The 14,700-nt window shown below is 33.7% G+C and overlaps 1 protein-coding gene across 3 annotated transcripts in view; it reads left to right on the top strand.

Annotated features, from left to right (window-relative positions):
* Positions 1-14,700, top strand: part of LOC126881641 (zinc finger protein 227-like) — an 84,621-nt gene that overhangs the window by 27,006 nt on the left and 42,915 nt on the right. Inside the window, exon 2 of one of the 3 annotated variants that reach the window (XM_050646016.1) lies at positions 894-4,136. The exons of the other annotated variants lie outside the window; for them this stretch is intronic. Within the exon in view, the coding sequence (XP_050501973.1) occupies positions 894-1,702 (809 nt within the window). The 3' untranslated portion in view covers positions 1,703-4,136. Of the gene's footprint in view, positions 1-893; positions 4,137-14,700 lie in introns of those variants that run through there. 3 annotated transcript variants of the gene reach the window in all.

Below are 14,700 nucleotides of genomic sequence, written 5' to 3' on the forward strand. Positions count from 1 at the left end.
ATGCCGCTTGACAAAGGTCAAATAAGACAGTTCGTTAGTGTGTGGTTCAGAGTTGTGACTACATGGCTCTATTGATAAAGCCTGGGGAGGCTGAAACAGCTGTCTGGAGATGGTGGTCAACTCTGAACAATTCTGAATCAAATAAAACAAAAAGTGTCTTTTCCCCTAAGAATTTTATATTCACCATTGGCGTGCATACGGGTAATATGACCGGGTATTATGACCCGTATGCACGCCAATGGTGAATATAAAATTCTTAATTGTACGTCAAAAAATACGCAATAACTACCTCTTAAAACCTACCAAATTTCATTAGCATATCTCATCCGGTTTTAGAGCAATAAATAAATCGTCTGTTTCTAAGAAAAAATTCAACATCCCCTATCCTGGAAACGAAGTATTTGCGGACATATGTTTACCAAGCAAACAGTCATTATTGTTTCATGCAGAATTACTCCTTAAAGTTTGTCACACTTATTTAGAAACACCCTGCATTGATGAAGAACATGACTAGTTGTTAAAGTACCTAACTTTTTTATTATCCAACATAAGCCAATAAATAAAAAAAACAGAATTTTAAGAAAACCTGAGGCTATAGTTGGGTTTAACTTTTATTATTTTATAGATGCTAGAATACTCCACAGGGTGTTGCGAACTTTGAGAAAAAAAAACAGTTTGATTGGGCCACCCGGTATACAATGAAAATTTACCTGATTGGGCAACAATGATATTTCAGCGATATTGTTAAATAATAAGGCTATAACTATAACATATTGAAAAAATCACTTAAATTGGACAATAGACTTAGTAAATTCGAGACATTAAAATTACCCATTTTGTGGGGTGCCTGTTTTTTCTGACGCGCAGTGTATTATAGTCAGTTTTATTTTTAGATTTTCTCCAAGACAAGAAGATGGAAATTAAGACGGCAACAACTAAACATTCACCTCACAAAGGAAATTGTATGAATCCACATGCTGAAGGAAAAACAACGAAAAATATGAAAGTGGTAACTGGGAAAAGACCGTACAAATGTGAGATTTGTTGTAAGCAGTTTAGTTATGAAAGTAAATTGAAAAGACATTTGAGGGTACACACTGGACAAAAACCTTATAAGTGTGAAATTTGTTTTAAGGAATTTACTCAAGCAGGTGATTTGAAAATACATTTGAGAGTGCACACTGGAGAAAAACCGTATAAGTGTGAAATTTGTTTTAAGCAATTGACTAGAGCAGGTGATTTGAAAATACATTTTAGAGTGCACACTGGAGAAAAACCTTACAAGTGTGAGATTTGTTTGAAGCAGTTTAGTAAAACAAGTCATTTGAAAACACATTTGAGAGTGCACACTGGAGAAAAACCTCACAAGTGTGAAATTTGTTTTAAGCAATTTAATCAAGCAGGTCATTTGAAAGCACATTTGAAAGTGCACACTGGAGAGGAACCTTACAAGTGTGAGATTTGTTGTATGAATTTTAGTGCGACAAGTAGTTTGAAAAAACATTTGACGGTGCACACTAGGAAAAAAGCTGACAAGTGTGAAATTTGTTTTAAGCAATTTAGTCACATAAATTCTTTGAAATCACATTTGAGAGTGCACACTGGGAAAAAACCTCACAAGTGTGAAATTTGTTTTAAGCAGTTTTCTCAGGCAGGTTCTTTGAAAACACATTTGAAAGTGCACACTGGAAAGAACCTTTAGAAGTGTGAAATTTATAGTTCAGTAATTTTTTCGAAAAAAAGGGGTGACCTGGAAACTTTTCCGGGAGTTTTGAAAATTGGTTATTTTATGGATTTCCGTATGCTCCCGTTGAATTTCAACGTTGCCACTTCGTATATCCGCCGCTTGCTCCGCCTTATTGACAAAATGGCGCCAATAACAGTTTTTGGCGAATATCTCCTTTTTCGAAAAGGAGAAAGGCGACGCATTTTACGAAAAAACATTGATGTACAAAACTAAACTAGAACAAATTTCCTACAATTTATGTATTTATAATGTTTTCTGTGTCATCTACACCACCACCTGTTTTTCGTATATTTTTCTAAAATATTCTACTATTGCCGCCAGTATTAATTCTTTCCAGTCAGATGATCTCATTTTGATGATCTCTAGTTTTGAGAAACTCATAGAACTTTTAATCGAAAATATTGTGAACTTTCGAGCAGGGCCTCCAAGAGGGATGAGCGGGCCCCGGCAAGGAGTGAAGAGCGGGCCCCGGCAAGGAGTGAAGAGCGGGCCCCTGCAAGGAGTGAAGAGCGGGCCCCCGACAAAAAGCAGATTGCGAAAACATTGTTTAATTGTTCCGTTCAAAGCAACATTGGTTGTGGTTATATGAAAGCAGTACGCCGGCACCGTAACCAAAACAACAACGTACGATGTCGGAATGGCAATAGAAAAATAAAATATAAAATATTTTTTCTACAACCGTGTTAAAAATGCAATTTTTTAGCACTCCATAAGAGCGTTAAAAATGCTACTTTAAAGCACTAGTGCTTTAAAATTTTTAAGGCACTGCAGTTAAAAGTGAACTGTCAAATTGTGAAACGTCAAAATATTTATATTTCATTTATTAACATTAATATTAATAGTACTTACAACTTGCGCAATTTGAAAAAGATGGTTTAAAAGGTTTTTAAAATTCAATTTAAACTGTATTATTGCATTTTTAACACGTTTGTAAAAAAAAGTTTATGTAACGGTATACCTAATATTTTCGCTAAGAATTTTTAGACATTCCCCTTGAGTGTAGACAACCAGTTCTACCTTTTACGGGTCATAGGATAGGTTTCATGGTTTCAGCAATTAACAAAAATATTGTATTTTATAAATTTATAACGTTTGTAGAAAAAATATTGTATGATATACGTGTTAAAAGGTACATTTTTAAGGCACTTTTGTGAATTGCAGAATTCATGGTTCGCTCATTCTGCAAACTTTCACATGCGTGACTTAAAATTGTACTTTTAACACTTATATCATAAATAACTATTAAAATAGAGGTACTACTACTACTTGTCGCTTTATAACGTTCTCTGCCATTTTACGACTTCCAATCGACACTTCGTTCAGTTGTTCCACAGGTCCTCTTTTGTTTCCTTCTCTCAGTTCTTTGTCTATTCCGTCGCTCCAATTTTCCCTCGGTCTACCTCGTTTTCGGTTTTCTTCTGATTGCCATTTTAGTATTTTCTTTGGTATTTGTTGTTCATCCATCTTTGTATATGACCGACCCAGATAAGTTGTTTTGTCGATAAGTCATCCGTGGTTGTTCGTTTGATTCCCATTATTTCTCTAATGCGTTCGTTGGTAATCCTTTCTCTTCTGGATCTGCCTGGTGCTCTTCTTCAAAAATCCATTTCTATTCCTCTTAGCGTTGCCAGTGTTCGTTCTTTCAATAGCCATACCTCAAAGCGGTATAGAGTGATCCTTTTCACTATAGTCTCATATATTCTTTTTTTGTTATCTTTCCTAATGGATCGGTTCCTAAAATTGCCGTTTAACATTGTGATGGCTTTTGCCTTTTTCTTTCCTTACGCATTTCTTTCTCTTATGGCTTTGCCTAATGTTCCATCGTGCGAAATATTGATGTATAGATATTTGTAGTCGTAGCATTGGTGTATCGTAGTCATATCGTCTATTATGAGATTTATTTGTTCTCATCCAATGCGCAAGTATTCGGATTTCTTTTCTTTTTCTTCACTTCTAGAACCCATATATCATAGAATTTAATTAAGTTTCGGGCCATATAGTTTAGGGCCACTCACCAACATTATGGTACCTATATAATAATAATAATTTATTCAACAACAATAATAGGTACAATCTTTTTAGATATTTACATATAAATTGAATAAATTAACCCGAAGGTCTCCGAGAGGTGTGGATACACCTGTTTCGGTAAATAGGATATAAAATAATAAATAATGATAACAATAATAATAACATATTAACGTAAATAACATAAATAATATAAATAGCAACATAATACAATATAATATAATACAATAAATAGATAGGTACGTTTTTTTAATTGTAAATACACAGTTATGTTTTAGTAAATATGATACGTAGAATAAATAATATAATGAAAACAATAAAATAAATACTTAGTTTAACAATAAAGCACGAATAATTAATTTTTTTTTAAACAATTATGTATGGCTCAATTAGTTAGTAATATTTTTGAATAATGGTGTATATACGCATGTTTTATTAAATATGATAAAAATAATAAGCAAAATAAATCAGTTTAAAACAATATAAAATTTGAAATATAGGTATAAAAATTGGTAGTGACTCTAGAGTTTTATTTATTTTTTTTTGTTTTTTAATGTATGTAAATTTAAGCTACTATAATGATGTCACAAAAATTTCTTGTTTGTTCCATCAGAAATGATTTTAATTTCTTTTTAAATAGAAGAACATTCTTAGTATTTTTGATATCACTGGGGATATGATTATATATTTTTGGGGCTAGAAATAGAAAACTTCTTTGACAGAAGGACTTTGTCATTTTCGGAATCATATAGAGGTGTTTGCCTCTTGTATCATACTCATGTGATGGTAAATTGTTGTCTGTTTTCATGGTGTGATATTTTAAAGACACACTAAGAAAGTATAACTGTTTCAAGTCAAATATATTACTATCCTTATATAATCTATCTGTAGAGTAGGTGTATGGTTTAGACATAATAATTTTCAGAAATCTTCTTTGTATGATTTCCAGTGGGAGAATGTGTGTTTTCAGGGCGCTTCCCCAAGCCAGTATACCATAACGGAGATGACTTTCTACTAGTCCGTAATATAGTGTGCGAAGGTATATATTAGGTATGTGTTTTTTAAGAATCTCGGAAAATTGTTCGAATGTAATTTGTTCGAAGAAATTTATTCGACGGAAATTTGTTCGAATGTTATTTGTTCGAAAAGAAATTTGTTAGAATATAAATTTGTTCGAACAAATTTAATTCGAATAAAATTCCGGATACCGTTTTTAAGGGTTGAAAAGTTTGGGCGCACTTGAACTGCAGAAATTTTAATAGCTATAATTAAAGTGGGTACTCGAATTGCAAAAATATATATTTTCAAAATTATTATTATTTACATATGTTATTACATCCTGTTATTACATATATTAAAATATACAATCGTACTTACAACGAAATATTATGGGCAACTCCACGTAAATAGGTTATAGTGTCAACTCTTACATCAAAACCATTTACTACATTTAACAGACGTGCTGCACTGTCTTTATATTTCTTCTTTTGTTGATGTATGCCGTGACCAGCAACTATTTGTTCGATTCGCACATTATTTATAGCTTGTTCCCTTTTTATTGCCTCGATCAATTTCCAAATTGTTGGATGTTCAGCTCCTACTTGCCCCTGAAATCCACGGTGCCATCCCTCTATGGAATTATTGGTCTTTGGAAGACCATCTAACACAGAATCGTAGCAGTTCCACATAGAAATGGGGAAACGTGGTTGGCGACGCCGATTTCTGCGATCTGGACGACCTATCCAAGTATCCTCGAAGTAGTCTACCACTTGCTGAGCTTCTTCGGGAAATTCTTCATTATCGATCAATGCTTCGAAAGAATTTATAACTGCTCTTGAAGGAACAAATGCCAAAGCCGACAGCATCCTAATTTTTAGAGCAAAGTCTATATTATTATCGTATGTCCGTTTTAATCCCTCTTCTTGAATTCGTCGATATATGCATTGACAAAAGTGGAAAAAACAACCACGTAACCTGGTTTGTGGAAACTCTGCTCCAATAGCTTTTATCATGGCAGGTTCGAAGTCAATCATAAAAGAAGTTGGATTCACTCGAGGTTCTAGCCGCTTAACTACATTTAAAATTTCACGATACACGGCTTCAGTTTTATTCTTATAAGTATTAATCACGTAGACCATTCCCTAGATACGAATTCCTCGAATAATTTATTTTCGAACCAATTTCCTTTCGAACTACTTTCTTTCGAACAACTTTCTGTTCGAACAATATATATTCGAATAAATTTCCGTCGAATAAATTTCTTTGAACAAATTTCATTCGAACAAAATTCCGGATCTGGTTTTTTAAGATGTTTAAACTTATACAGGATAAACTGTAGCTTTTTAATGATATATTTAATGTGAAAGTCCCACTTTAGATGTGTATCTATAAAAACTCCTAGATATTTAACATTTGTTACAGGTTTAATATAAAAATTTTGTTTATTATGTGATATTTGAAGGGGTTTGAAAAGATCAGTGGTCAAGTTAGAGTTAAATATTGGTAGATAAACAGTTTTCTTAAAATTGATTGTTAGTATTTTGTAGTCAAACCATTCTTTTATTAGTTGTAGATCACATTCTGCTTTTGTTTTTAATTCATACCAATTCTCAGGATCATAAATAATAGCAGTATCATCAGCAAACCCAATTATATGCCCTGTACTCTGTAATGAAAATAATCCATTTATATTCATGTGATCTTGATTATTGATATGAGATAATATTCTTATATGTCATTTAATTTAATCAATGCATTAATAATAATCTAATTAATTAACCAGATCACATATCAATATGTTTTCAATCTCAGGGCGAATTATAAAATTAATTACTTACTTACGTGGCTTCTAAGTATTTCTCAATGGTTCCTAATCGGGATAGGAAATAAAAGAGTAAAATAATACACACATATGGGTTACAATTATAATCAAAATATTGTTTATTTTATTTAAATGGCAATCACTGCTTAATATTTGCTAGATCTTATTATTCTTAAACATAACATTTACAAATGGGAATCTTATTTCCTTTTGGTTTCCAATTGAAAGTTTTTATTAACATTTAACTGTTAGGATTTATTTGCAACAATTCTATTTAAGTTTGATGAAGCTTTTCTGATATTATTGATTATGTTCTTCACTTTTTAATGTGGTATTTAATTACGAAAAACCCATACATTCATGTCCAAACAAATGAGACTGACCTTTTTCTGGTGAACTGAGAATGTCTTCACACAAGACCCGTTTCCTGCTATCCTTGGCTGCGATCAAAACCTCGTCCTGGCTTTCAGTAATGTTCTCCTTTGAAAACTAGCTCGTATAGCTCTCGTTCCTGCTTCTGTCGTGATGCCGTGTTCTACCTTTTTCGAAACTTCAATCAGCTACCGGGACACTCTTGGCTCAAGGAGGTTCTTTACTCTCGACCCGGCCTATCTCTCGTTCCACGATAGATACTCCACACTCACGGAACTACACCGGCTTTTCTCACTCTCCGTACACTACCGTCTACTACTGGACTTCACCTCTCGACAGCTCAAAACATTCTGATCTATCTTTGTCATCCATTCCCCTACTTTCTAAATATCCCTTCCAGATTCACAAATCAACCTTCCACCACCAACTCTCATTCGCAGTATTCCTCAAAACCAATTTTTAATCTTTCTAAATATGCTTAATGGATTCAAAAAAAAAATAGTTAATTCCCATTCTAAAATTACTTTCTACTATTTACAAAATTTAATGACCTATTATCTATTTCAACTGAGTCTTATTTAGCATAGGCTAATGATCGAACCTTCCGCGAACAACGATAATGACCTATTATCTATTTCAACTGAGTCTTATTTAGCATAGGCTAATGATCGAACCTTCCGCGAACAACGATAATGGTACGCGCCATTCACTTTGTTTATTCTAGGCGCATTGTCCCGAGTTTCGTAAGCTTCTTCTAATCACTTCTTAAAATTAAATATAACAATTTGTTGTATACAGGTTGTTCTAAATTTATATGCCCGTGGTTGAGAAAATTGAAAATATTTTATATTAAATTGAATTCTGCTTATAATTATCAAAATTTAATTTTCATATCAAATAGAAATATAACAAATCCCCGCCTTTGTATTCGATAAAATTTATCTGCATTTTTAAATAAATTTTCTCGAGGCAAACCAACTCCCTGTATATTTCCTTACTTTAATCTACGTCTTATATCCTAACTTACTATCTACTTCATGTAATTCTGTCTTTTATTCGTGATATTTGTATACATCGTGAATATTATAAATTCCTCGGATCTTTTCCGAGTTCCTGTGCCTCAACTCATAACTATTTATCCCATTTTCATTATTCACGATGTACGGGCCTTCGAAAACAGGCATCAACTTTGCGCAAATGCCCCCAGGAAGATTTGATACTCGTAATGCCCTCACGAGTACTTTTTCACCCTTTTGGAAAGTCACTGGTCTTCTTTTTCTATTGTGTTCCTGTCTTTGGATATATTTTTCGTTGCTTCGCCGTAATCTTCTCTGTACGGTTTCAATCACCTGTTGATATTCTTTTGGCTCTTGGTCTTCCCATGGCCTTATCGGCAGTACACCCTTCATGATGTATTCTGGGGTCTCTTTTGTTACTGTGCTCGGAATTGTATTTAGATACCTTTCTATTTCCGCCATTTTCCTGTCCCAGTGGCGATGTTGACCATCTGTTGCAATGCGAAGAAATTTCGTCACTTCCTGTATGAATCGTTCCGAAGGATTACTCTGTGGATGCCTGATGCTGACAAAATTTGTCTCTATTCCTCGTTCTCGAAGTTGTCCCTTGAAACGATCATTTCGGAAATACGTTGCATTGTCCAGTAGAATCTTTTTTGGTGTTCCTACTATGGCTATAAAATTGTCGATTTTTCTTAATATTTCTTCCCCCTTTGTGGTGCGGCAACTATATAATTTTACGTATTTTGAAAACACATCCACCATTACCAGAATATGTTTGTTCCTTTTAGTGGTCATAATTAGATCGCTTAACATATCTATTGCTACAATGTCTAGTTTGTTTCGGGCTTCAATATTTTTGGCAACATTTTCGTTTTTGAAATTCCGACTCTTATATTTTTGACATACATCGCACTTCTGGGTAATTTCCTTTGCAATGCGGTAATCCTGTCGGCTGATGTAATTTTCCCTAAAAACGAGCCAAACTTTTCTGCTACCGATATGCCCATTGTCCTCATGTAATTTCTTTATTATCTTTTCGGCCAATGTCTGTGTCACTAAATATAGTTCCTTTCCGTCTATTCTCTTAAAATATATGTTATTTTCTACTTCCGCTCTTCTTTTCTCTCTTTCCTCTAGGTCTTCCTGGTTTGTCCTTATCTCATTTAACGAATATATCCCTTCTTCTTGTATTAATCTATTTAGTCCCACCTGTAGAGTAATTATTTCCTTTTTTCCGGTGTCCTCATCCCGTGTTAGAGCGTCGGCTATTATGTTGTCTTTTCCTTTTATATATCGGAACTCAAAATCATACTCCTGTAATAATAGAATGCCTCTATGTATTCTATTATTTACTAATCTATTCTTCATGATATGTACTAAAGCTGCATGATCTGTTTCGATTGTGAATTTTGCTCCCAATAAGTAAAACCTCAATTTGTTTACGCAATATAGTACACTGGCAAACTCCAATTCTGTAACACTATATTTTCTCTCATGTGTTTTAGTCACTCGAGATATAAAACATATCGGCACTTCTTGGTCGTTTTGTATTTGAGACAGAACTCCTGCAAATTTTTGTATGGACGCATCAGTTCGGAGTATAAAAGGTAAATTGTAAATGGGGTGGTATATTTTCGTTCCTTTTGCGAATTCTCGTTTTAATGTTTCGAAAGCTTCCTCCTGTTCTTCTTTCCAATTCCATTTTATTCCTTTTTTAAGCAATTTTATCAGAGGGATTTCCTTTTGGCTCAAATCGGGAATCAGCTTTTTAAAATAATTAATCGTGCCAAGAAAACCTCTCAATGTTTTCAAATTCGTTGGTCTTGGGTATTCATCTATGAGCTTGACTCTGTCTTCGGCTAATCTTACTGTTTTGGTGTCCAATTGAAAACCCAAATAAATGACTTCTTTTTGAAAAAATTGACATTTTTCAATGTTTAATTTCAATCCCGCTGTGTCCAATTCTTCCAGAATTATTTTTATGTGTTCCAGATGACTCTGAGTATCTTGTGAAAAAATTAATAAATCATCGATATAATGAACTATGAAATCTTCATGGCGATTCAAAATGGTATGTAGAGCTCGGACGAGTGCAGCACAAGCACTCTGCAATCCAAATGGCACTACCTTAAACCGGTAGACAATACCATCAATAGAAAAAGCGGTGTAGTTTCTACACTTTTCAGCTAACGGTATCAACCAAAAACTGTGTTTTAAGTCAATTTTCGAAAATATGTGTGACCCGGTGATTCTTCCAAAAATGGCCTCGATGTTTAGAGGTGATTCATATTGTGATACAGTGTGCTGGTTGATATTCCTGGCATCTAAACATAATCTCAATTCTCCATCTTTACTATCACAATCGGGTTAACATACGGTGAATCACATCTTTCGATGATTTGATCTTCCAACATTGTATTTATTTCTTCTTTCACCTCTTGTCGATACTTGTATGGAATCGGGTAAGTCTTTGATCGAAAATTTCCCAAGTTTTTCACCTCAAATGAATGTTCGTACTTTTTAGCCACTCTGTTTTCCTCATTGATCAAATTTTCGTAGTTTCTTAACATCAACCGCAATTCTTTTTCTTTCCCTTCTCCACATATCAATTTTCTGTCTTTTTTTTCAGATTCTTCACACATGTTTACCGTGCATTCTGCATCCTCGTTTGCATATACCTCCTCTTCAAATACCACTGTTTCAATCATATTCTTTTCACTTTCATTTTTTAGCTTTATTTCTTCTTCTCCTGAGCTCGTCTCTTCTTTTGAGGAATCCCAGGTTTCCTTTGTTTCTGATACTCTCAAATTTTCTTCTTCTGGGCTCAACTCTTCTTTTGAGGAGCCACAGGTTTCATTTTCTTTTATCTTTTTCTGACCTTTTCTCCTTTTTTTTCTTTGTCCTTGCTTCGCTGCCAAATTCATTTCCACTGTTTGTTCTTTACCTGATTCGTCCGTATTTTGTTTCTCATGTTCCTTGTCCTGTTCTTTTTCTTTTTCTTCTGTTAGTTTCATCGTATTATCGTTGACTGATAAATATACTGGAAGATACGAAACTAAATGAGCGTTTATGTACGACACCAGTGGTTTTAGAAATAGATGGCGTTAGCAGCTTTCTAGGTGCGAGATTGAATTTACCTGAGACAACGATGAGACGTATTCAGGTAGCTTTGGTTATCGGAATTTGGGGTCGGTCGGGTCGATCGGATTAAAATAAAAATTATTTAATTCTTTTGATGCATTTAAATTTGAGTTCTCATTCAACGATAACAATGGCAATCTTTAAAATAATTATTGGAGTGTACCTATGTATTACTTTCTAAACTCGTTTTTAAATTAGCAAGAATAATTTTGTAGTTGTAATTTGTCTTCTAATTTGAATTCTTGAAACAAATCATTCAATATTCTAAAGTTTATTTAATAATTTTATATAATATATATGTATAATAATATAATTTATTTAATAAAAAATTTATTTAACGAGAAAAATACTCACTCGGTGATTTTAGATATTGTACATTTCTTATTTGCCTCATAATCTCGATAAAAAATAGGTAGTTATTTTCGTTAATTACAGTCTCTTCTGATAATTGTATATTTTGTTTGGAGATATTGCAAACGTATTTACTTAAATGAAATTGACTTAGTAACCCGCTCGGCCACTTTAAACTCTTCGAGAGAAAAATGGTAAGGACTCATGAATGGTTGCAATCGCGATTTCCAACAATTTCTTCCAAGTTTTTTCGTGCCGTTGATATTTTCCGAGTTAGGGGGAAAATAGTGACTAAGTATAATTATTGAATTATTTATTATTAACTTTACTTCTTAAAGGTGCCGTGTATTTCTGCGTAGACGTCCACCGTGCATTGTATTGTCAGGTGAGATATTAAATAGTCACGATTACATTATTCTATTAAGAGTAATTTCATTAATAACATTTGACGAATATTAACCAGCCATGACATATTTTTCTAGACCTCTCTTACCCTCTATATTTCCTTCGAGTTCCAGTTGCCGACAAGTATATCGTTCTCCTCGCAATTTGTCCCTAAATATGTCCATGATATTTTAAGCATTCGGTGCAGGCACCTCATTTCAAAGACTTCAAGTTTGTTAGTGGAGCTGGCCTTTATTATCCATGCTTTCATTACATACAAGAGAACAAGCCAAACGTAACACTTTAGCGTATTGTACAGTAGAAAAAATGAAAGAATACCCATGAACGAACATAAAAAACACGCTGTATTTTCCTGTCACCGTGTCACATAAAAAATTGGCCAGCACAGGTACATGTAATAATTATTATTACATGTACTTGCGCTGGGCAATTTTCTTTGCGACATGATGACAGGAAGATACAGCGTGTTTTATGGGTATTCTTTCATTTTTCCGACTGTATCTCAGGTTGAAACCCAAATTTCAGTGAACAGTCATAAGAGTTTGGACGTCGACATCCCATTGTTTATGAGAGATATTTTTCATTAAGTTGAGCGGAGTGAGTGTATATTGTCTTACCAAGATAGACGATTATCCAGTTTTATTCCCAAGAAGTTAATCAATTATGAATAATTTATTGTAAACTCTTTAGGAACTACTTATTAACTTTTGCTCTCAGAATGAATTTCGAATAAACAATACGTTCTTCCGACACAAAGATCAAGAAAAATATACATTCAAAAATACAAGAGCACAAAGATCCGATATTGATTATATATTGACAAACAGAAACATCCATCATTCTCAAGTACTAGACATAAGATGTTTAAGTGCAGCTAATATCGGAAGTGATCACAACCTAGTACTTTGAAAAATCAGAATACATCTACAAAGAAAACAGGAAAAAAGACTCTATTGAATGTGAGACAAGAATAAAGGTAAAACAGCTACAAGACTTGTCAACACGAGATTTATACCAGAGAAGACTGCAAAAAGTACTGAACGAAAACTACATAACACCAGATGAAGACATAGAAGAAATTTGGAGGAAGATTAGAGATAATATCAAAATGGCAGCAACGGACGCATTTGGAGATCGTAAGATAAGTAAACATATACGAAAGAAAAGGAGAACACCCCATGGATCTGTGAAGAAATAAAAATAAAATGCCAAAAAAAAAAAGAAAATCTAGCTAGAATACAAATTCAAAAGAACGAGAAAAACATATGTGAAGAATATAAAAGAGTTTGAAATGAGTTAAACTCAATAGTAAGAAGGAAGAAAACAGAACATTGGTAAGCATTTTCAAAAGAGATGGAGCACGACTTATACGGGATGCAAAAGGAAATGTGGAAAATGATAAGAGGTCAAACAGCAGAGATGAAGGAATTGATAGTAGAAGTAAAACATATTGATACAAATACATGGACAACTTACCTAGAAAACCTGTATCAAACAGCTAATCATGAAGAACTGGAAAACCAGGATTAGAATCGGATGAGCAAACAGAAATTAAAGAGGAAGATAACGAACGCCTTAAAACAGATGAAAAATCGAAAAGCACCAGGGAAAGATGGAATAGCTAATGAACTTTTAAAATACGGAAGAGAGAGACTTCACAAAGAACTGAATATCCTGATAAGTAAAATAATAAATACAGGAAGAATTCCAGAAGAATGGAGTACCACTTAGATGATAGCGTTATTTAAGAAAAGTGATAGGGCAGACCCCAGTAATTATAGAGGGATTAATTTACGGAGCACTATACTGAAACTCCCAACAAAAATACTGATGAAGAAAATAATGGCGTGCATAAATATATCGGTTGAACAACAAGGATTTAGAAGGGGAAGATCATAACGATGCAGTTTTTGTGATAAAACAAATAGCGGAGAAATCATTAGAGTATAACAAGCGAGGGTTTTTCTGTTTTATATACCTAGAGAAAGCGTTTGATAGAATACAATTAAAAGACGTGATACACCTACTATATGACAAAAATTTACCACTGGATATTATAAAACTGATAGAAAACCTTTATGTACGAAATAAAATAGAAATGAAGTCAATGGAATAATAACAGAATCCATATAGAAGCAAACACAGGAATCAAGCAAGGAGATTCACTAAGCCTTCTACTGTTAAACATAACGCTGGATGCAATGATAAAACAAGTGAAGAAAAAAGAGGGTAAAAAATGGGCGATAAAGAGATAAAAATACTCTGTTACGCTGATGACACCGTGTTAGTAGCAGAGTGCGAAGACGACCTACAAAGATTACTGCACGAATTCAACATTAGCGCAAAAGAAATGAATATGAAAATATCAGCCCAAAAACAAAAAGCTTAGTAATATCCAAAGAACCAATAAGATGCCAATTGGACTTAGACAATAAAAGTAAATACCTGGGAATTAATCTATCAGCCGACAATAATATCGAAGAAGAGGTTAAAGACTAATAATTAAAGCCAGTAGAACGGCCGGATGCCTAAACGACACAATTTGGAAAAACAAATACCTTAGAGTGGAATCAAAGGACCGAATATATAAGTCATTTGACTGAAGTTATTAGACCAGTTATGACTTACACTGCCGAAACAAGACCAGATGCAAGCAAAATACAAAGATGTCTGGATACCAACAAAATGAAGATTTTAAGAAGGATTGCTGGAAAAGGACTACGGGACAGGGTAAGAAATGAGGAAATCAGATGCATATGTGGGGTAGACAATATAAATACCTACCCATATTAAGCTGCACCCCCCACCATCGCGAA

This window comes from Diabrotica virgifera, chromosome 3, assembly GCF_917563875.1.
Source record: "Diabrotica virgifera virgifera chromosome 3, PGI_DIABVI_V3a".
Classification (NCBI taxonomy): Eukaryota; Metazoa; Arthropoda; class Insecta; order Coleoptera; family Chrysomelidae; genus Diabrotica; species Diabrotica virgifera.